The sequence below is a fragment of the Macrobrachium nipponense genome, chromosome 46 (genome assembly GCF_015104395.2).
Source record: "Macrobrachium nipponense isolate FS-2020 chromosome 46, ASM1510439v2, whole genome shotgun sequence".
In the NCBI taxonomy this organism is placed as follows: domain Eukaryota; kingdom Metazoa; phylum Arthropoda; class Malacostraca; order Decapoda; family Palaemonidae; genus Macrobrachium; species Macrobrachium nipponense.
In genome coordinates this window covers 22,161,220-22,185,465 of record NC_061106.1, presented here as the reverse complement: position 1 = coordinate 22,185,465, position 24,246 = coordinate 22,161,220, and the positions used below count along the sequence as shown (strand labels likewise).

Here is a 24,246-nt window from a genome sequence, read left to right as displayed (position 1 = left end):
CAAAGTTTGCTGACAAATCTTGTTTTGTCCAAAGTCCACTTCCAGAGGTATAACACTTGCTGTTGACGACTTAACTCGTCCGCCAGAAACGTTCATCTTTCCCGGAACAAATCTCGGGACTAGCTGAACCTTCGCTTCGTTTGACCACAGGAGGAGATCCTTGGCTACTTCGTACAGAGAGAAAGACTGAGTCCCCCCCCTGTTTCCGCACGTACGAGAGAGCCGTTGGAGTTGTCGGAATGCATTGCCACTACTCGACCTTCTACTAAACTCCGAAACTGTCTGAGCCCCAAGAAAATTGCTAACAGTTCCTTTACATTTATGTGGACTTCTTCTCCTTCTCCGACCAAGCTCCTGAAGTCCGTTGATTTCCCAGTAGGGCCTCCCCAACCTGTGTCCGATGCGTCGGAAAAGAACTGTAGGTTCGGGAGGATGGGTCGTAAATCTAACCCTTCTTCCAACCTTGCTCGAGAGAGCCACCACCTTAGGTCTTCTTTTATTTGATCTGTGACAGGAAAGGTAATCGAGTCTTGGTTGTGTCTTCCTGCACCAAGAGGCTCTCAGGAAAAAACTGCAGAGGTCTCATGTGCAGTCTTCCCAACGTCACAAATTTCTCCACTGACGTCAATTTGCCCAGGAGCCTCATCCACTGATTGTTGGCATAACTTACCTTTTTGTCAAGAACTCCTGAACTGTCTCCAGACAGCCTTGAACCCTCTTCGGGGACAGAAAGCCCGAAAACTTGAGCATTCAGAATCATCCCCAAATAAAGGATGCTCTGAGATGGAACCAACTGGGACTTCTGTTTGTTGACCAGAATTCCTAACTTTCTGGCAAGATCCAGAGTTGTTCCAAGGTTCTTCATGCACCGACTCTCTGATTCCGACCGGAGAAGCCAATCGTCCAGATAGAGGGGATTCTTACTCCTAATATGTGCAGCCAGCTTCCTATCGGGGCGGGGGAGAACCCTGGTGAAAACTTGAGGAGCGGTCGCTAGTCGAAACAAAGCGCCCTAAAACTGAAACACCTTGCCTTCGAACATGAACCTCGGGTACTTCCGAGATTCGCGATGTATCGGAATGTGAAAATAAGCGTCTTGCATGTCCAGAGAGACCATCCAAATCCCCGCCCCTGCTGATGGACTCCAGAACCGACCGAGTGGTCTCCATATGAAATTTTGTTTTCTGGACATGCAAGTTCAGGGCGCTCACATCCAAAACCGGCCTCCCAGCCCCCTGATGACTTGGGAACTACAAAAAGGCGATTGTAAAAGCCTGGAGGAAAATCCCCTTCTATCTGTTCTATCGCTTCTTTGAGAACAAGCGCTTCCACTTCTGCGGCTAGCGCCAGAAATTTTGTCTGAGCCCGGAGAGTATGCCTGGAATGGAATTGGCACAGGTGAGAGCGAGGGAGGTGAAACGAGAGGAATACGATAGCCGAACTTGAGTACTTGCACATACCCAGGCTTCTGCTCCTCTGTTTTTCCCATTCCTCCCAAAACATAGCCAGCCTGGCTCCCACTGGTGCATGAAGAACCGAGCTTTCATTTGGAAGGTTTGTTAACCTTGGCCGAGGCCTTAGACTGAGGTCGCAAATTCGACTTCGGCCGAAGAAGCGCTTTGGGTTTTCCTCCTCGAAAAGGCACTTGGCCAGAGGAGAAACGAAGGACAGTCTCCACAGGAGCTTTAGGTCTCTTAGTAGACTGTGCCCAGTAAATCCGAAGTAGATTTCTTATCTAGCGCAGACGAAATTGACAACACTACATCGTCTGGAAAGAGGTTATCTTTTCACAAACGGAGCAAACAAGAGAGTAGACTTCTGTTGGGAAGTACCCTTTTAGAAGCAAAGGAGCACCAAAGTTGCCTTTTCTTAAGGGTACCAAAGGCGATGAGCGAAGCTAACTCATCACATCCATCCCTAATGGATTTGTCCGCACAGGACAGAACACCAATCCAATCCTCCGCTAACTCCTGAGAAAGAGAAGGGCAATCTTCGATCTTGGCCGCTAAAGCGCCAATAGTCCAATCAAGGAAGCTAAAGACTTCCAAAAGTTTAAATTGATTCTTTACAACGTGGTCCAACTCAGGCGCTGTAAAGAAAAAAACTTTCGCTGCGGCGAAAGCAGATCTTTCTAGAGGAGTCGATTAAACTGGAGAAGTCTCCCTGGGAGGAGGCAGAAACTCCCCCAGAGAAGGAGCTTCCCCAGTTACATAAAACCTATACCTCTTACGAAGGCAACTTAGAGGGAGGGTAAGCGAAAAGAGCCTTCCCTAAGTCTCTTTTCATAGACATCCATTTTTCAGTCTCTTTCAACGAATGTCTAACCGCTTTAGATAGAACAAGTTTTTGGGAGGAGAGGGTCTGAAGTTTTCCTCCTCATCAAAAAAGTCGAAGTTGGGGAGCGCGGAGCCGCTTTCTCAAAATAATCTGGATAAGATCACCAGAATAAATCTAAGGAGATGTAATAACACGAGAGGTGATGAGAATCCTCCTCCTCTACTTCTTCTTCATTCTCCGATACGCCGAAGAAGTAGACGGAACTACAAACCGGATCTGAAGGTTTCGAACCACCCTTGGACCCATTCATCCAGTTGGTTTAACATCTCTAACTGCTTGCGCAAAGGCGCCAGAGAACGGAATCAAAAACAGTTAACGTAGGCTTGGAAGAGCCTAAATGTTCAGCAGGAGGCGGAAAAAACTACTTGCGCCTCGCTTTGAGCCGCCGAAATTCGAGGCGAAACAGGCGCATCAGGCGTAACAGACGAAAAGCGCCTAAAGAAACACCCTTAGAACTGCTAGCTACAGCGCTAAAACCACAATCTCTACTAGTAGATGGAGCCGAAAAAGGCACAGATTGAGGCGTACGAACGAGCCGCTAACGGCCGCGGCACAACCCTACTCTCAGGCTCCTTATACCGCTTGACTGGAGGAGCGAAGAACTCGGCGCCTGAACGCCTCTTAAGGGACGCGAAACGGGCGAATCTCGCCAAGAGCGCCGCGCGACCGGAGACGAATCGCTTGAATCATTCGAAATGCGTTCTGACCGCAACACCTTTCCAACGCTTAACCGAGCCCTGTTGAGGCGCAACAGGCTCAACAAGAGAGGCGCCTGTCTGTGGGCAAATCCCGATCGACTCCCTTGGACTTCCGGTATGTCTTCTCCCGGTGCGGGGGAGCTGGACAGTGACCTTTGTCTAGGATACGTGTCAGGACAGACAGACGCACCCTCAACTACACTCTTACCTGAAGCCGCTTTCTCCAAAAACGTCTTAACTGAATTACCAAGTTGCAAAACCGTATTCGCTAGTACCGAAAATTTCTGATCTAACCTCGATTCCAGAACTGGCAAATGGTGTCGGAAGAAACTACACGGAAGCCGGAGAAGTGGGATTAGTAGGAGGAATAGGAGGTGTAGTTAAAGGAGACATAACAATTTGAGGAGAAACAGAAGGAACAGAAGCATCGCAAGACGAAGCAGAGCTAAGTCTACTTTCCCTAAGCGCTGCTTTTCTAATTCTGTCTTTAGCTAATTTCTCCGAGTATGAACTAAAAACTTCCATTGAGAATCAATCCAATCACTACACTCGTTACATGTTCGATCTGCTGAACAAACCTGTCCCCTACACTTAACACATTTAGTGTGAGAATCATATTCTAACTTGGATAATCTAGTTTTACATCCTGAGATGCAAAACCTAACTCCCGACGGACTAGAATCCGACATGGCAACGCCTAAATAAAAAGCAGAAATAACAACAACAAAAAAACGCCAAAAAAAAGAGTACTTCACCAATTCCGAAGATCAATTCCACAAAAGAAAAAAGCGAAGCAAAGTCATCCAAACCGCACGACCACCGATGTTCCACACCCGACGCCGGCAGGAAAAGAATTGGATTCACCTGGCAGTTGTACCTGGTTCTCCCGGCGAGTGGAGGGAGATGACGTCATCACCACCAGTGTTGGCGACGCCGACGCGCTAAATTTGAATTTAGTATCCTGCCGCTCGTGGAAATCACGGCTCTATAATTGTTCGGTAAAGACACTACAATAAAATTGTCCATTATATGTGACATCCAGTAACTAAGGTATGACTGTAATGGCAATCTTGCAGACTGCTGTTTTTGACATCACTGCAGACACAAAACCTGACAAGTGATTGATGGGTACCTAGGTACCTGAGGTGCATACCTCCAAGCTCCTACTGATCTGTTCTGTTAAGCAAAAGAATATGTCTAGGAGCATTAAAAAAAAATCACAAATGTGGGAATAGTATGTACATAACCGTTCAAACTGAAACATATTTTTCAAATACTGTAACTTTCCTAAGGTCTGGCCAAAATAAACAACACATAAACCTCAAAAAAAGATGACACAAGTCTGAATAAAGAATTGAAAAATCTGACTGACAGAAAATAAATTCTTACACAGAGTAAAATTAAGGCACTTCCCTTTACAGGGGTAGCTCACTTTATGCGACAAACAATGATACCAAACTCATACTTTTGCCAAATACCTCAAAACTTGGGCAGATAAAACACCTAAAAATAAAAACATTATTTAGCCTTTTTACAAAAGTTTAACCATACTAAATTATGCTACTCCATGCATAAAATAAATTCAAATCAGCTCTTGATTGCCACAATGTTCAAATCTTGCCAAATCAATGTCAGTTTTTTAGGATTAATTTCATGTTCTAAAAAATAAGTTTTCAATACTTTTTCAAGCAAAGTCGTTTTACTTGTACTTATGCCTAATGCTACACCGGGCGAACTAACTGAAAATTTAAAAGTTCTAAAACAGTGTGCAAACTGAGTATAATTAGGAAACATAAGATTTCCTTGAAATGCCACAGTTTCAACATTTCAAACAGTCAAATTCTCTTAATTTATGTTTCTGCCAGTGAAATGAAATGTGTATTATTCAGAAGCCATAAAATAAGCTACACCCAGGAAGAAAGATTACTCTTGGGATGTAACTGGAGATCCATGGAGAGACTGGCAATAGTACATGCCCATACCTCAAAAATTACAAAATTCAAAATAGTAGAATACCTAAGTTTATCAGTAAAATTTTATGAGGTCTTTAATTCACAAATCAATCAAAAAATATTCATTATGAAAATAGAACTGGTTGGTGAAAAGAGGGTGCTAACATCCAAGCATTCCATGCAATTTCAGCCTGAATTACCAACTAACCCCAGCCTTCATGCACTTTCTATCTAAATTCCCATCTGGTCCACTTCTTCAACTATGTCCTTATCCACAATTACTCTAGGCCTTCCTACTTGCTACTTTCCATACCTACTACTTTTCTGACACTACTACTTCTTTTCCCCTTCTCTTCAAAAACCTACACAATTCCAATCTATAACATTTCACTCTAATTTCAAGTCTCTGAACCCCACATCTCTCAGCAATTTCTCGTGAGCAATTTGACTTCCCTGATGCACAGCACCTTTCTAGGCAGTGTAGCTTAAGTAAAATAAAGAGCACACTAGGCACTATAGATACATATTGCATATTTCCAAAAAAATTTTCTTATATCTCATCTTCTGGTCTCTCTGTCTGTGATGGGCAAACCAAAAACAAATGCATAGATAGGATCCTTTTAATTTTTATCAGCATTTTATTCATTCCGTCAACTTGAATAAATTCTTCACTAAAAATTTCCACTTCACTGCTAATACTCAATGTTCTTTATCTTAAAACTGTGAATAAAACTGGAAGACTTCTCTTCCTCCTACAAACCCTACTGCCTTCCTACCTTTTCCTACAATTATTCCTGCATTCACTGTCCTCACCTTCAGTTATCTACCTTCCCTGCAATATTTCATTTATTCCTAAAATTCAATATAAATCACCTGCCTGTTTAAAAGTTGAAGACTAGGTCATTTCATTAGTAGCATATCAAAACCTATTCACTTGAGGAGCTCTTATCCTAAGGATTCTGTTTGAATAAAATTCTAATTAGTTAAAAGAACACTGAAAACAACCAAATTCTGCTAATAGAAATTAACAGAACACTAGTCAACAAGGGCCACTCAACACACACACACACACGTATCCCATTTACCAGGAATTTTCAAGGAATAAGAGAATTTGACTGAAAGTAACATCACGGGTCACCACTGGTGGCAAAGCCTCACCTAATGACCTCTTCACCCATTCAAACAGCAATCTATTCAGCATCCCTGTTCATCTACCCTGACAAGGAATTAAGGCAGAAGTACAAATAGTGGGTTTGTAATTTTATATGGACATTTCTAGAGCTGAACCAGATGTAATTTAAGTCTTAAAATTGCAATCACTTTCATGTCACCTTTACTCTTCGTCATCAAAAACTACAAAGAAAAAACCATTACTATCTTTAGCTTTAGCATTACAAAGGATAGATTATATGTCTGATTCTATCTAGGATACCCTACCTATTACCACCTTCAGACTCCTTACACTGTCGGCTTGAATGTGGAAAAAAAAAGGATGGAGAAGTACTGTGTAACACAATGCAAAACTTAATCATGTATGTTCTACCAAGACTGTCCAAAGACAATATACTAGTATATAGTGGTTTTACACATAATCTTCAAGCAATGTTCTTTTCATGAGTTTATGAAATTCTGAGTAACTACAGATTATGATGGCACTACAGTAACCAAATACCGCAAAACAGTGCCCTTGGAAATGCTACTGCCGCCATTTTTTTTACATGTTCATAAAAGAAAAACAAATTTGATAACTTAAGCCATTATTCTTTTCCAAAGACTAATAAGCTATGGTAGACCCTACTCAACTTTGGCAGATGATCAAACTTAACCATTACTCATACTATGGACAGTTTATTTAACTATCATTTCAGAAATAAAGAGACATGTTCACACATAAATCTTAACTACCAAATTTGCCCAACGCAAATTTTTTAGTACATAAATACATCCATCAATCATATACTGACTTTGTGATCTCTAAATATTTCAGTCAAACTGACAGCATGCGTGTGCCAACTTGAACTACATGTTCACAGCAGTCTGTCTCATTTTTCTTGTGCCTGAAGGGCCTCTCATTTACTCAGGCACTTATTGTCTCCAGTTCAAAGAGACGAGATGAAGCAGTTACCTGCCCTGGAACTATTTTACATCAACAGGGGGTTTGTCTCTCAAAATTCTGGAGGCAGGGAAAAGATAATTGCAGGGCCATGGGTAGTAGATGTGCAAAAAGTAGGTTACTAGCTCCCCCTTTCTTGAGACAAGTCCACTGTTACACTGTAACTGATAAATGACAAAATGAAGTGAGTAAGAGTTTGCTCAATCTTTAGTTGCCTGTTGGTACCAGATATGACATGAGGTTGGTGCCCAATCATCACTTTAATTTGTTTAATGAGTTCTTAAAGTAGATTCCCTTCAGGATAAAGGCAGTGGAATTAACAAGGGAGTTCATCAGAAAGGGGAATTTCCTGGCATCCTGGGACTTACAAAATGCCTACTTTCATAGACAGAAAATTATCCACACTGAAAAAGTCACCTTCCACACCACACAAAAAAACCGAAAGACATTTTCAGTTCAATTCCATGTAACAGCCTAGCAACAACGCTTCAGGTCTCCCCCTAGACTCTGAAACTAGTAGCAGTCTAAGTCCACCAGTCTAGCATTTGAATATGGATATATCTGGATAGAGACCAGGTTTTGGCCAAGACTACTAGAGCAGAGAACAACCTGAATCATCTTTGAAAGTCTTGTTAAATTCTGGGCCTGCATATAAAGAGGAAAATTCAGAAAGTACCATCTGCAAGGGCAATGTATCTGAAATGGAGATGAAGCCTTAGAAAACAGCAATAGCTTGCCTTTCAGCAGACAGCATCAGGAGATTGCTCTTAAGTACGTATCCAGAAGTTCCAGCACCAATCTAGTCTTCTAGCCAAATTGTGACAGTCCTTTGTATTTGTTTGCTGGAAAACTTCTGCATAACCACTTCAGAATGAAGTCCCTGCATCTGCAACTCTCGAAATGTTGGTCGGATCTGGCTCTTACAGATGCTAATCCTTTAATAGCCTCGGGGAGGTGGTTCTGTTGGATCTGCAATGGTGAAGGACACAGGACACCTGGAAGTAGTCATCCCTCTGGTTCCTCACACCAAAAGAAGTCCCCTGTTCAAAGGCATACCTCAGTCATCCAGCAACAGGAACTTGACCAGAGGCAGCCATAAAGCAGCACATCACCTACTTGAATTGAAACATTGTTCTTAGCTCTCCTGGTGATTGCTGCAACTGTAGAGAACAAGGTTGTCATAGGTGATAGAAGACAACTCCATCAAGGTAGCCAATCTCAGCGGCTAAGGAGGAACAAGATAGTATAAACCTCTGGGTTACCTAAAGGTGGAAATCTTTCTGTGGGCAGAGATCTGTAGTGTTGAAATCATTAAAAAGCTTGTACTACCTTAAGAATGGTCAAACCTCCATTGGCATCTGTAGGGGCATACTTCTGATTAACCTATTCACAATGTGACTGTACCACAAGTTTCCTGTTCACTGCTCACTTCAGCTAGACCCAGAAACCTAAAAACAGAAATCATGCTACAAGCACAAAACAGCCGGGATGTTTTACCTTCCCTGAATTTGGCCTAGGAAGGCAAGTGTTAGCCAATATCGGGCCTTTCAAGTACATGACAATGATGATACTAATTACACTGCTCGTATTCGTATTCGCCATCCGCTGATTTCCAAACCAAAACACTGACCACTAATGTTAGTATTTTATAATACAATAATATGAGAATACATACTATATTATTGGATACAGTGAAGCAGTGTATAACTTTAAGAGATTCATGGAAAAGATGCATATTTACTTTTTCTTCTTTGCTTATCTTAAATTTCTTCACTACACCATCTAGTACGTAGCAGCAGCGGCATCTCAAGCTCATACCTCAATTTTTTGCTCATGCAACAGAGCAAAAATCGACCGAGTGACGACTCGTACCTTGGAAAACTCGTACATTAATTCACTCACGGGTCAAGGTACCACTGTATTCCAAAATGGGCTACCATAATCTTGCTGGGATTGCATCTAAAGAAACAGATACACAATACTGTTAATGCTCAGTTGCAATCTTGGAGCATTCAACAAACCAGCTGCAAAATTTCCCCCATACCTTAGACATGTTTGGCTTTACGCTAAATCTCCTTAGAACTGTTGCTTGAATACTAATTTCTTGAACACTGTTGCCAGTAAACAATGTCTTCAGTTCAGCTTTCAGTAACTCCATTCACATGTTAGTTGGACTAGTTGTTAATACTGTTTCCTCATTCTTCAAAGTATAGTACTCACTTCATTAATATTTTTCAGTGCTATGGTTTTGAAAAGAGAATGGTAGCTTCAAAGAAGTTCTCTTTTCCATATACTAAAACTAATGTCACTTGGTAGACACAGTGGCAGGCACTAAAATGATCCACTATCATTTTGCTGTATTTTCTTCCAACTTTACTACTATATGAAGATAAGGAAGAAGATGCACATCTCATTCCTTGTTTTTCATTTCTTCCAGTTATTCTTTCATTTGTTATACAGTGGAACCGCCGTATTCGCGTTCTCTGGATTCGCGGACTCGCACATTCGCGGATTTCTCTCTGGGAACATTTCCCTGCACTATTCGCGGAAAATTTGCACATTCGCGGTTATTTTTCTATGAGAAAATTTCATCATAAAATGCACTTTTTGTGATAAAACTATTAAAAAACCATGTAAGAACATTTTTAGTGGGTTTTTCTTCAGTTTTAACTAACAAAATAGGCTGTTTTTAGCCTTTTTATAGGGGTTCCAACTATTCGCGGGTTCTAATTATTCACGGGGGGCTCTGTACCCAGATCCCCAGCGAATACGGGGGGGGGGGGGGGGGGGGGGGGGGGGGGGGGGGGGGGGGGGGGGGGGGGGGGGGGGGGGGGGGGGGGCGGGGGGGGGGGGGGGGGGGGGGGGATCACTGTACATCTACTCTAGTAGTAATGCCCTTAATCTCAACACTGTCCCTGTCCATTCCTCAACACCAATAACAAGGAAAAAACAAGACATCACAATCTCTTCTATGGGAACTCAAGATTTTCTCATGTTATTGACCTGAAGATCTCCACAAGAAGGAACGATGAGGTCATCTGTAAAGCCAATAATGAGGTCATCTGTAAAGCCAAACTAAATGGCTGTAGTGGTATTCAATCAATTGCCAGACACCCCAAAAACTTCTAGTTCACTGCTGAACCTTGTACTCTGCAGCTTCCTGCATGCACCACCATTGTTCTAGTCTGATTAAGTAATCAACAGAGTGGCCTTTTTGAGTTACTCATGTTCATGCCTGATTTGTCATTAATTAACACGATCACCAATTTGAACACTCAGCAAATAAAGTGCTGACTGTTATCTCCTTTCTGTTCTACCAATCAGACCCCAACTCCTCCTCAATGCCACAGTACTATAACTGATCTTGCTTCACTGCCTATAACATTGTTTTCCATGGTTAGGCTGCTACCTGCTTAACTACTCTCCAATCACTTCAAATCACAATCATAACTAATCTCATAAGCTCCATCTTTCTTGTTTATCTTTCTCCAATTCGGTTGCCCTATCCTCTTCCTCTATTCTTCAATGTGACCATGAAGTAGCTCTGTCAAGTCCAGAGCTACTTTTGGTTAATGAATTTCTGCAGCCAAATCCCCTAATAGTGCATTTGGATTCTGGGTCCACATCAAAGGTCATCATAAAGTGAGCAGGTTCTTGGATACCTCTGTTACTGAGCTGAGATTAAAGGCTTATCTTTTCTAATTTACAACTTACAGCTTGACTTCAAAGAGCCTTGGGGTCTGCTGGTCCAAATTATTGCCAGGTTTTAGTTCTTCTTTAACAGTATCATCTGAGAAAGAAAGTCTGGTCTACATAAGAAAAAAATGGGTAAACTGCTCATACTTATATTCCAGCTGATTTCAGCCTAATAAAATAAAACTTCCCAGCATTGTAGGTCCTTCTCATTTTGTAATATTCCCACAAGACAGTGGGTCAACACTTGCACTTTGTACAAGTTCCACCCAAGAGCAATAGTAAATTCTGGAAAGAAAGATCAGATACGGTACTCATAACATACTTCTCAGCAATAACCTACTTCAGTCAGGTCTTGGGGTATGTTGGAAAAGTAAATAAAAATAGTAAAAACCATGAAATTAATTTTTTTTTAAAGAGAGCTACTACCTTGCAGAAAAAAATACACAATACAATACATAGCTATAAAAAGTATACTATGTACTAAAAACATGTATATACTGAACACAGAACAAAAAATCAGTAGATAAGGCCACACCAATACCATTGTAATATTCACACAAACACCTCTGATCTCATAATAAAAACCAGAATAAAACATACTTCCATCATATGTGAAGAGTTCCTGTACATCCCTAACACACTGTAATATGTTATGTTAATAATACAATTAAGTTTGTTCATACTTACCTGGCAGATATATATATAGCTGTATTTTCTGAAGTCCGACAGAATTTAAAAAATTCGCGGCACACACAGTGGGCGGGCCAGGTGGTAGTACCCATTCCCGCCGCTGGGAGGCGGATATCAGGAACTATTCCCATTTTCTATTCATATTTTATCAGTGCCACTGTCTCCTGAGGGGAGGTGGGTGGGCACTTTAATTATATATATCTGCCAGGTAAGTATGAACAAACTTAATTGTATTATAACAATAACATTTTGTTCATGAAACTTACCTGACAGATATATATATAGCTGAATCCCACCTTCGGATGGTGGGAAGAGACAGAATAGGATTTTAGGGAAAACTAAATTAAGTAGATGATATACATCTTGGTTCCTGACCTGTTAGCATAGCCGACTTCGTGATTACTGTCACCAAAGTCTGCTTCTGGCGTTACGAGTTGCCAGCGAGGTAGAGACCTGTAATGCTGGTGCGCTCTAGATGATCTGTCAACGGGGGCGAATGCCACAAATGTGACTAGACCATATGACCATACTTCTGAGGGCACCGAAGCTAAAACCACCACCTGACCTAACCTATCAAAGTTAGTTCCATAACTTCTAGGCTAAAGAAAAGGAACGCGCCCTCAAGCGACCAACCCTTCAAAGTTAAAAGCACACTATCCCTTTTCTATAGGATAGGATTCGTGTTGCTTCCTGCACCCAATAATATATCTACGGAGGGAATGTATGGTCCTAGCGACTTACGGATCTGAAATGTCGTCTTCCACATTCCGTCGGAGTGTGAAGCGAACACAGAGTTGCTTCGCTAAAGCGTGGCACTCAGGAGTACTGATGTCATGCTCTGTTGAAATGCTTCCGAGGCCGCGCCCTCACCTCTTGAGCATTCATATTAAGAAAAAAAAATCTCAAATCTTTATGCAAACATAATGAATGAGACCTCTTAAAAGAACTCCTTGGCTATAATGCCAGGGTGTTCTTGGACATGAACCAGTCTGGTCTTTTTACGGAACACCGCAGATTGTCGGGAGTGTGAAGCGAACCCAGAGTTGCTTCGCTAAAGCGTGACACTCAGGATGTTACTGGGTGTTCATGCTCTGTTGAAAATGCTTCCGAGGCCGCGCCATCACCTCTTGAGCATTGATATTAAGAAAAAATCTCAAATCTTTATGCAAACATAATGAATGAGACCTCTTAAAAGAACTCCTTGGCTATAATGCCAGGGTGTTCTTGGACATGAACCAGTTTGGTCTTTTTACGGAACACCGCAGATTGTCCGTTGACCTTGACTTTCTATAGTTTTTATCAAGATAAAACTGAGAGACCCTACAGGGCACAGGACTCTCTAATGCCCTTGCCCAATAATTTGTGCCATACCCTTGGTCTCCAAGCCTTCGGGTCAAGGGTTAGACAGGTTTTCGTTCTTATCAAGAACGGAAGGCTTAGAGGACAGACCGCATTATGTCCTTTAAAAGCCAAAACCTCTGATGATGGCTAAAACCTCACTAACCCTCCTTGCCGTGGCTAGAGCGGTTAGAATATTAGCCTTTCTGGTCACGTGTATTAAGTTCGCAGAAAGGATAGGTTCGAAATGCTTTTTGGCATCAGAAAACTCAGACTACGTCTAAGTTCCATGCCGGAACCTTTGATCCAGAGAATTTCAAGATCTCCACAGACCTCAAGATCGTGAAGCTTTGTTGTTTGACAGAACCGGATCTCTGAGCCTAGAGGCCGTCAACAACATATTTGCATATTCTACCAATGGGGGGGGGGGAGTTAGGACTTCTATCTTATCTCATACTAAATTCATACGGAAAGATAGAACCATAACGAAATTCACAGAGGTCGAGGTGGAGGAACAGTCATTTCCCTTCACTATCTCCAGAAACGGCCCCTCCGATTGAAAACTGAAAATAGGCAGCACTGCTTTGTCTTGGCCAAGAGACTGCTAATAATCTTGAAGATCTTATCGCTTCTCGATAGTCTGAACGCCTTCAGACTCAGAGGAGAGATATTAGATACTTCACTAAGTGACGATGTTAGATTACACCGATTCTCTCGGGAAGGGTCTTTGGACAATTTCTCTGAATTACCTGACCTCTGTGAATCCAACCTCTTAGAGGCCAACATGTGGCGACTAAAGCTAATCCTCTAGGATCATGAATAAGGGAACAACTTATGAGGAAGCTCCTTCGTCTTCAATATTACGAAAAACTTAACGAAAGGACGCCCTCAGTCTCTCCTCACTTTCGACATACTTCTAAGTGAGGATTACTCAGACGTCAGTAGTTGTTGCCTTCGATCGAGAAGACCCCCACGGACGTGCACTAGTTTAACGAACCTCTTTGAGGATCGTTACGTTCCGTGCCCAAGCCCATAACCAATTCTCTCTTCTCGAGCTATGAGAGAGCTGAGAAATTATCCGAGATGATTTGGGCCACTCGATCCAACCTCACCCTTCGAGGAACTGGAGAGCCGACCAATTTGGCTTCAATTCTTTCAGACAATGTGCCAGAACATCTGTTCTCTGTTCGGATGTCTGGCACCCTCTCGCTATCACTGAGGTGATCCTCAAGCCGTTGAGAGAAAATTAGAATTACAAGATCTTTGATGTTATTCCAATTTCTTCGTGAGGAAAATTTGTAGAGGTCTGAATTGCTGTTTATTCAGGGAAAACAAGCTTCTCCAGCGAGGAAAATGGTCCCCAGCAAACTCATCCATTCCCTCAGTCAGCCTGCTTCCTTCCCTAAATAAGGCTGCGCTTTGCATAAGCAGGAGAGGCATTATGATAGTCGCTATGCCGCGGTAGATTCGTACAGAATGTTACCGTGCGGTAAACCCGACACCTAACAAGTATAAGAGATATCTTGTTGAAAATTTTCTAAGTAAAACGGCAGGTATGATCATTCAAGATTACTAGAAATTTCCTCAACCCGAGGCTAAAATCCATGATTGTAGGGCAGAGAGACGGTTTATTAAGCCATTCCCGCAAGGGAGAGAGGGACGAAAAACCAACCCGCGCATGACACCGAGCTAGCCGGTACTGCGTAGATCACACTCCCAGTAACAGCAGCCTTGATCATCGTCTCGCCACTATGTGCCTGAGTTGCCAGCTTACCCTCCTTTTTACGAAGGGGGGGGGATAGTATGAAATTATCGAGCAAAAAGGGAAACTCTCAAGCAGGCATATTTATTAAACGAAACAAAATTCGCTAAATACAGAAGCTGAGTTGGTGTTGCAGTTCAATTAGAATACTTCTCGTCTAAGTCGCAATCCGTAGAATAACTAGGATATGCGCCTACCCCTCGGACAATTCAACTGTTTAGTAGAATCAATGTCGCGAGGTTAATATACGTAGTATTATAGTATTCTGAACAACGATCTCCATCCTAAATTCTTTCCTTCAAGAAAACAAAAAAAAAGGAATTGGAGATCGACCACCTTCGATCTCTATCAAAAAGAGTGAAGGAGAAGTCTTCCTCGAAGAAAGCTTCAATGGTGAACAGAATTACTATCTGCCCTGAGTTGCCAGCTACTCCCTTTACGAAGGGAATAGGTTATGATATTTATCGAGCAAAAGGAAACTCTAAGCAGGCCTATTTAAACGAAACAGAATTCGCTAAATACAGAAGCTGAGTTGGTTGTTGTCGTAACAATACCTGAAGAGTTGTTCTTACTCCGAAAACTCTTGTAAGGTTGAAGGGAGTGTAACAAATAAATACATTAGAACAACAGTTCTTTCGGCTTCTATCCGCAGAGGTAAATACGATATGCGTATATGACTTGACCCATGCGTTAGCAAAATGACGCAAAGTTTGAACATCGAATTCTCTACTACATCTTTCCTCGACGAGGAAGAGAGAAAGAAAGGAAAACGACTGTCCACGTTCTCAATGAACGAGACTTTTAAAAGAACTCCTTGACTCTTTGCCAAGACTCTTTTCCAAGAAAAGGGAGTAAGATTCGAATAGAGATCATCAAGAGAGAACCGAGGATCGAAAAAGACCGTTCAATGTTCTTATGATATTGGACAAAAGACTTCCTGGATAGTCTACAAGTCTTTCTCTTAACCCCGGATGAGCCTCTGAAAATGAATGAGAGCTCTTCCGAAATTTGTTAATGAGTTTATCCGCTTAAACGATAAAAACGTTAAAAACTATGTCAATGAGAATACCCCATTTATGAGGGGTCCCCCACTTAAATGACAATGGGGAAAACGTCTGACTTGACAAAAACTATTAGCACTTTGCTAATAGGGGAAAACCCTTTAACATGACCGAAGTCACCCAGGAATCCAAGTATATAATCTTCCCGATTCTCAAAGAAATCGATGAAGAGAAAGAGAGATCGAAGAAAAAATTCGGGTATGTCTCTCCGCTAACTCCGAATCCTTTTTAAAAATTTCTGTAAAGAAATGTCCTCAACAGCAAATAAGACGCCTTCAACAAGTCTTTTCTCTCGCAAAGCGGTCCTGCCGAGCTTCCACCGAAGCGTCCTGGCGAATGTCCACAAAAGCGTCCTGCTGAGCGTCCTCAAAAGCGTGCTGGAAAGCGTCCTGCGAGCGTCCTCAAAAGCGTCCTGGAAAGCGTCCTCTAAAAACGTCCTGCTTAGCTACGAACGTGTCTGAGCAGAGAACACCAATCTTCTTGAACGACGTTTCAGAGAGGAACTCGTTGTTGAGCGCCTTGATGCATGCAAGGCCCGCCAAGAGGCGTCCTGGCGAGCGACCTTGCCAACATCTCAATGTTATGACGAACCGCGTTTTGCGTATGACATTGAATATTTTTAAGGGTTTTACGTCCTCATGCGAGTCTATATGGAGAGCCGCACGATGTCCTGAAGAGTGTGAACACTAAAGGAAGACGTATGGCTTTCGTCTTCCGCAAGGTGCTTGCCGAGCGTCCTGGAGAATGTCTCTACTTATAGGACGTCGAGCACCTCCAAACGCTTCCTCACGTCTAAATTGCCCTTCTTATGCCGACCAGAGGACATAAGTTGTTGACTGTGCAAAGCAGCTTGCCGGCCGTCAAACTTATCAGCTTGCTTTTTCGAAGTAAAGCGAACGTTACATAACGTATACGGAGCGCCATGAGGAGAGGAGACGAAAATGTCCTTGATTACCAAATTCTTTTGGAATGCTAGCGAGGTTGAAACAGCTCTAACTTCATGAGCGTTCACTCGCAGGAGGCTCAAATCACTCTTCTGGCAAGATGAAATGAACCTCCTTAATAATGTATAGATATACATGAGCGTTCATATACTGAGCGTTCACTGCAGGAGGCTCAATCACTCTTCTGGCAAGATGAATGAGCCTCTTAATAATGTATAAATGATGTATACATGAGCGTTCACTCGCAGGAGGCTCAAATCACTCTGGCAAGATGAATGAGCTCCTAATAATGTATAAAATGATGTATACATGAGCGGTCACTCGCAGGAGGCTCAATACTCTTCTGGCAAGATGAATGAGCTCCTTTAATAATGTATAAATGATATATACATGAGCGTTCACCCGCAGGAGGCTCAAAATCACTCTTCTGGCAAGATGAATGAGCCTCCTTAAATGTCCCTTAGAAAAAGAGCCAGTGCATTCTTCTAAAAGGGAAAATGTGGTCTCTTTACTTTTTCATCCTCTCGTGACGAGAGAGAGGACGTGAAGCGTCCTCTTCTCTCAAGCTTCCTTCCGAAGGAATCCTAACAACCCCTGTGTGGGGAGGACGCCTCGGAGGGACGAGAAGCAATCCTTCAAGATTCGTGCACGTGCACGATCTTTAGCAGCCTGGGAAGCGTCAACAGGTTCTGCCGAAGGGACGCCAGATCGGTGGGGAGCCCCCGTAACCCAAACCCTCTTGCGGCTTTCGACATGCCCTCTCCTTGAGTCATGGGAGTCCAACAGAGGTCCAGGCCTAGAGGCATTATGGGGCCGATCTGACGCCCCCCCACCCCCTCCCACAACACAAGGGGCACTACACTCACAACACTGATTGGAGAGCGAGCACAATTTAGTCTAAGATTACTTGATGTAATCCTCTAGGCAGACACTTCTTCTAGGCCCGTAAGCCATACCACAGGGTTAGGCAAAATAAAATCTACAGGAGGTTAGAAGGTTCATTATTTCTAACTTCTGTTTACTATGGAGGAAAACTCCTGATTCTAACACGCTCTAAAAAGCGTAAATGAATCCTCCTTCTTCCGTAATCAGTCCACACATTACACTAATTACCTTATGCAAAGAAAACATGTAAACGTCATATATACTAAGCGAGTGGTCTACCGAAAGTTCCGGTAGCCTCACCTTACCGTGCAGACAACAAAGTCTGAAACTAGGCTAACTAGCTTTAGACATCAAATGCAATGAAAAAATTTACGATAGCGTATGCCTAGCCACAAATCCAAGTTAATAATCGAAAGAATAATTAGGATACTTAAGTGGCTAATGAAGTTTTTCAAAATCCTAGGCGGAGGTCTGTAAAACAGTTGTTTACCGACCGGCGACAGAAAAAAATATGAATAGAAAAATGGGAATAGTTCCTGATATCCGCCTCCCAGCGGCGGGAATGGGTACTACCACCTGGCCGCCCATGCTTGTGTGCGCCGAAATTTTTAAATTCTGTCGGACTTCAGAAAATACAGCTATATATATATCTGTCAGGTAAGTTTCATGAACAAAATACAAAATAAACCTAATACTCTGCAGAATATGGAAAGATGAAGAAAGGATGAAAAAAAATGTAGAGAAATTATAAAAACTGAACTTAACCTGACCCTGACACTAATTGTTCACTTTGCAAACAAACCTATAAGTGAAAAGAGCAGCAGTATAAATGAAGGACCTCCACTATTGGGAGGTCTCACCAAGCAATAACTATTACTTAAATTTTTTAAAATTTTGGTACTCGGTTAATCTATGTTTACCAGGCATTGAGGAATCACAAGATACTTATTTATTGCATAAATATATGAATCATAAAAAGGGATGAAGACTAAAATCTAATTTTAAGTATCAATCTCACAGAGAACTAAAATTAAAAACAAGAATTGGCAAATAACGACACTTACCTGTTCTCAAAGTCATGAGGTGGCCCACCAAAGTTTTCATGGGGATGTGGGGGAGGAGGACCACCCATTCCAGGAGGTGCTAGTCTCATGTCCTGATCATTGCCTTGGGGAGGTGGACCCCGTGGAGGTACATTCATTGTTTGCCGCATATCAAAGTCACCAGCTTAAAACAAACAAATCTTATTTAATATCTGTAATATGTAAATCCAATTTCTAAGGTTTATAACATAGTCTGGCATATAATAAGACAGCAACCTGTCATACTAACAAAAATAATAAGTTTCATTGAGAAGGGACTAAAAATGAAGATATCATAGCTATGTAGAGTGTCATGTTCATTAGCATGGTTTGTAAGCTCTGAATAATATAATGCTTCATGAATCATATTAAAGTTCAAATTCAAAACCAAGTCATTTGCCCACATCTATATCAAATACTGTGACATATTCTCTGCACAATCTCTTTTCCAACATACCAGTATTTGTTGGATATAACAAAGGCAGTCCCGGTTATCAGTGGGGGTTCCGTTCTCAGCCGGGGTGCTGATAAGCAAAAACCCGCATAACTTAAAACCCGAAAGTTGGCGATTTATATGGCGCCAAGTTTCCAATTCCATGGGCGACACCGGGGTAAGTGTTTTCACTCATGGCGCCAAGTTTCAGTTTAATGGAAGCCTCCTGTTAGGTATGCTATGACGCCACAACTTTATTGTCGGCACCTTATGGCGCCAATAACCAAAACTTGGCCCATTATGGCACCATACATTGCCAATTTTATGGCACTAGACATATGCCATAAAACCAGGATCACCATTACAAATGAGGTCCGCCAAATAACTGGGAACTGGCCGGTAAGTACGTTATTTCTTTATTTAATCTAAATTGCAACACTTAAACTGAGTATATGACTAAATGATGAATCAATTGTGGTGGATTAAATTTGTAAGGGCATACTTGAATAAGGCCTTCAGAATCTGTTAGCCCTAAGTAGGCAGGAGTGTGAGAATCTCCAGGAGGATAAAAATAAGGCAACATATTAGATGTGAGCAATACAAATTTGAGAAAATGGTTGGAAAAACCAGGAATATTATAGCAAAAATGAAAAAAAATCAGGACATTCTCTGTATTTTGGATGCAAGGTTTTAAGAAGCTGCCACAAAATCAATCAGTTGTGATAACAGATACATATAAATTCTATACAGAACACGGAATGCAATATATTGAAAAGCTCCTACATGAAAAAAATGAACACAAACAAGAGGATGTTGTCATAACACAGCAGAGGGGCCAATAGCAAACATGATAGCTCACAAGGTTAAAAGAGCCCTTGGGATGATGAAGAATGTAAGAAAACCTGACATCATGGATCATCTTCTTCCCACAAAGGATATGAGGAGATATTATGATGTGCATATTTCACATGAATAAACAATCAGAACATATGAAAATACTGGGAAAGTTGTTATATAAAAAAAACAGAAGCTGCCTTTGTGCTCAAGCAATGTCAAGAAGTACAATGCCATATATTGACAATTTTGAAAAGGGCAACTCAGAGAGTACCAAAACTAATAGTTGAAAATGCATCATGAAGTTGTAAGATGGGACAGCTATGTGAAGGGGAACCGAAAGGACACAGGAAAAGAACTGTTTAATACTGCATATCTTTTACTGTATACAGCACACTTGAAGCAACTCCCCTAAAGGACAAGAGAGGAGGTGCTAAGCTAACTGAGAAGAAGCCAGCTATCACTAAGATTAAACCTCATACTTAAAGTCGATTTCAAAGAGAAATAGAAGAATAAAAACTGCAAAACCACTACCTTAGTTTCACTCAGTTTTACATAAAACTGCAGATTTCACTCACCATCCAAAAGACAAAATCAACACTGGCACACAAGTCTCTGAACATCTTAAACACAATATGTTGACAAACACATTCAATAATATTTTGGTTGAAGGCTAGAAAAATAAATGAATGAATATATCATCTTTAACAAAACCAACCCTATCCCACAAATACTTAATTTAGCACGTTTCATTAGAATATCAATTCTTCCAAATAATTAAAGTAATGCAAAGCCATGTGCTAACAAGTATAGTATATTAAAAAGAAAAATAAAAAAATACTAAAAACATTACTAGACAAAGATTTACCCACCTGGGAAGGAATGGCCTCGTGGCGTGGTGGTCCTGGTGGTGGACCCTGGAAAACACCATGTCCGCCAGAAACAGGAGGAGGAAACGTGTGGGTAAGTTTGTTGGTGGGGAGGACCACCAGGGGGCATTGGAGGTCCAGGAGGTCCAGGAGGTCCCGGTGGAGGACCGGGAGGTCCTCCATTCATTGTTGGAGCCATAGAAGTAGGTGGTGGTCCTGAAGGTGGCAACAATGGCTCAACAATTTCTCGTCCTCCATGAAGTATTTGAACAGCTGTCTTTGGATCAATAATCCGCATTACAACCTAATCAGAGAAACAAACGAATCAGAACTCATTTGTTTGTCAGAGCAGGTATGCTAAAAGATACTTACATACATTGTGCAGCAAATAAAAAAATCCACTTTTAATTGCAGAACTAGTATTAATTTTTATAATGAAATGCCCAAGCTTTCTCTTTCAAGTAACATTCTGAATAAACACAGCCATTTACACATCTTATATGCTATTGAGAAAGACTTGCAATGAAATATAATCATGCATAATTAACACCACCTTGCTTTCCACTTACTGGCTTTGCATGAAACTACCATCTACATTGACACCCATTTTCCCCTTTAATGACAAGACAGTTGCAGAATCACTTCAATTACAAAATCAGACTATTAACAGGTCAAAACTTGGTTTTCTTAACAATAATTTGGAAACATGCTAAGCTATGAAATGAATGATTCCCAAAGCAATCTACTCTGTAACCTCTATCTTAGTAAATATTTGGCCTCTCTTGCTTTAATTCTTGTATTTTTGAATTCCAGTGCGTATTGTAGAAAAAGCACATTCAAAGCTTGTCCACAGTATTTAAAACATTAGAAGAATAAATGTGGTTAGATTCCTAAAGTAGCCTGAACAAGCCACTTACTTAGACATGAATAACACTTAATAAAATTAAGTTTCAGAGTGGTAGCATTAAAGCATCCACTGACAAACCTGAGCCTGAAGTAATGCATATGCTAACTGTGGATTATTCATGAGCATTGTGCGAGCTTCGGTAGGATTATTACGGACACATAGTTTCATCTGCCTCATTAATTCAAACATCTGTTCCGGAGGCAAAGAAGCAACTGCATTACTGATAGCTTCTGGTGCCTTACTTGGTTCCACTTCAGGGCCATATGGTGACTCCACAACAGGACCCATCATCAAACCTAGAAGATAATTTTTTCAAAACAATAAAGAAAAACGAATAACTTGGAAAGAGAGCAATGCAAGTAAATATATACACAAAAAATATTAAATATTCTCTAAGGTACTACACTGGAATACAGTGGACCTTCCGTATTTGCGGATTTCTCTCTGGAACATTTTCCCCCATTGTTCGCGGAAAATTCACCTATTCACGGAATTTTTCTAAGAGAAGTATCCACCACAAATTCCTTTTTTTTTTTTAATCAATTTCATCATAAAGTGCACTTTTGTGATTAAAAACTATTAAAAATAACCGTATAAAAATTTTTAGTGGGTTTCTCATGAATTCAAACTAAAAATAGGAGGTTTTAAGCATTTATATATGGGGTTCCAATTTATCCGTGGGGGGGGGGGGGGGGGGTCCAGTACGCATCCCCTGCAAATATGGGGTGACCACTGTAATCACATATGATCAGCATAATAGGATCCCCAAAATAGGTTTCTTATATACTCACTGCTTCAGACAAAAATATTCATATAAAAAGAAAGGCAATGCACAATAGCACACAAATAACCTACTTTGTTTTTTTTTCAATTTCCATTCTTGACTTCTCAGTACAAGCATATCTACACGTAACGGTCGTCCTCCAATTTTCATAACTATTCAAGTTACGCATTGCAGAAAGAGCAGTCTCTTGATCTTTATATTCACAGAACCCATAACCTTTTGGCTTGCCAGATTCACGATCATACATAAGCCTGAAAGAAAATTGGCATTTAAAAAGAAAATTTCTGTATACAATTTTATAGAGAAGAAGCATTATCACAATGAAGAGTTATGAGACATTAACAATTTATTTGAGATTTTTTAAGAAAATCAATGAGAACTCAGAAATGCCATTGACTGCATTGTCAAAAAGAGTAAGACAAGCCACAGATGCCTTTTAATACACATATTGTATAATATACAGTAAAGCATAACAAATCAACAACCATAAACTTACTTGAATGAAAGGACAGGGCCAACTTGGCTGAAAATATCCTTGAGCTTTTCCTCTGTTGCTTCATAATGGCAATGGTTCCCGCCCCCACTGGAAAAAAAAAAAATTTAAACTGTAAGATTACCATTTTGTTTTAAAGGGGGGCCCCCCCCAAAGTACATCAATAAAAAATGCTATACTACTCTTGTAATCCACAAATATAACATCTTAAGGTCAATATAACCTAAAATCATCATATCAGACAACCACTGAGAGTCTACACACAGATAATAAAAACTCTATGCTTTTCTTTTGGCATGCATTCACCAACTCCAAAGGAGTCAACAGATCTTATCAGTCTCCAAACTATTGGTTAACTAAGGGGGCAGAGGGGGAGAAGTTCCAGTAAGAAATTACCATAGACAAGACTCTTATATTTTAATTTATGCCAAATCTTTGTAGCTCTACTCATAATTCATCTGACTTATGAAGTTTGTAATGCTCTAAGTTCCAACAATTTTTCTCATACTGGAGCAATATCTCTCAAATCACACTCCAAGCAGATATAAGGAACGCTCACACATGAAACATTTTTGGTATGAGCATTCTTGCCTATATAATTGATTTCCCAAAACAGGAACAACAACTACATATAGTCATCGATGCTGAGATATAATGAGTTAAACAGTGGTGTACATTACACTGATTTGTTACAGACAAAAAGTTAATTTCTTATTATACAATTATCTCAAAAGTACATAGACAAAAAAGTCAATACTTTATTAAATACTGTAATTATCAAAACGTACACCCAAAAACAATATGAAATCATTATAGAATTCCACTAACATTCCTCTCATTTTTACAACAATGAAAAATTTAAGACAGATAGCAACAAAGCAAGGAATTTTGTGTACAGTACTATCAAAAACTAAAATTTTTCAAAATATGACCTCATCTTAACAGATTTCTATACTTACCAGCTACATTATTATACTAATTTGCTAAGCTACCATATTAAATGTGTAACACTTTCAGATGAATGTGACAACGCTTAAAATAACTGTTATTTTTCATAAGCAAACAAACCAGAGATTTGTGTGTAGTAGCATCCTCCAGCATGAACTGAAAACAGTCGTTGACCTTTGTCAAAAAGCGGAACGCCCCTCACTCACCTACCACCACCAAGCACTTTTCCCTTTGGACTAAGGAACAAAGCAGGGGGGCTGAAATGGAAGCTTTAATAAAAGGCTATGGTTTGTGATAACTATGAACAATAAAAGTCACATAAATCTTAACATTTGTTTCGAGAGGAATACAAAACATCAATTTGGGTAGGAGACTCGCTCATTAAATGAGAAATCATCTCCATCAACAAGTTGGATGTTG

At 40.8% G+C, this 24,246-nt stretch overlaps 2 protein-coding genes across 5 annotated transcripts in view; both read right to left on the bottom strand.

Moving 5' to 3' along the window:
- The window catches only part of LOC135214805 (p53 and DNA damage-regulated protein 1-like), a 55,259-nt gene that overhangs the window by 13,618 nt on the left and 17,395 nt on the right, over positions 1-24,246 (bottom strand). The gene's annotated exons all lie outside the window — the stretch shown is intronic.
- Positions 10,231-22,502, bottom strand: LOC135214669 (cleavage stimulation factor subunit 2-like). Its single transcript, XM_064249006.1, has 6 exons — positions 22,457-22,502; positions 21,680-21,897; positions 20,698-20,998; positions 18,541-18,703; positions 10,815-10,904; positions 10,231-10,285 (listed from the first exon to the last, which is right to left on the bottom strand). The coding sequence occupies exons 1-6, from the start codon at positions 22,500-22,502 to the stop codon at positions 10,231-10,233; spliced, it is 873 nt and encodes a 290-aa protein (XP_064105076.1).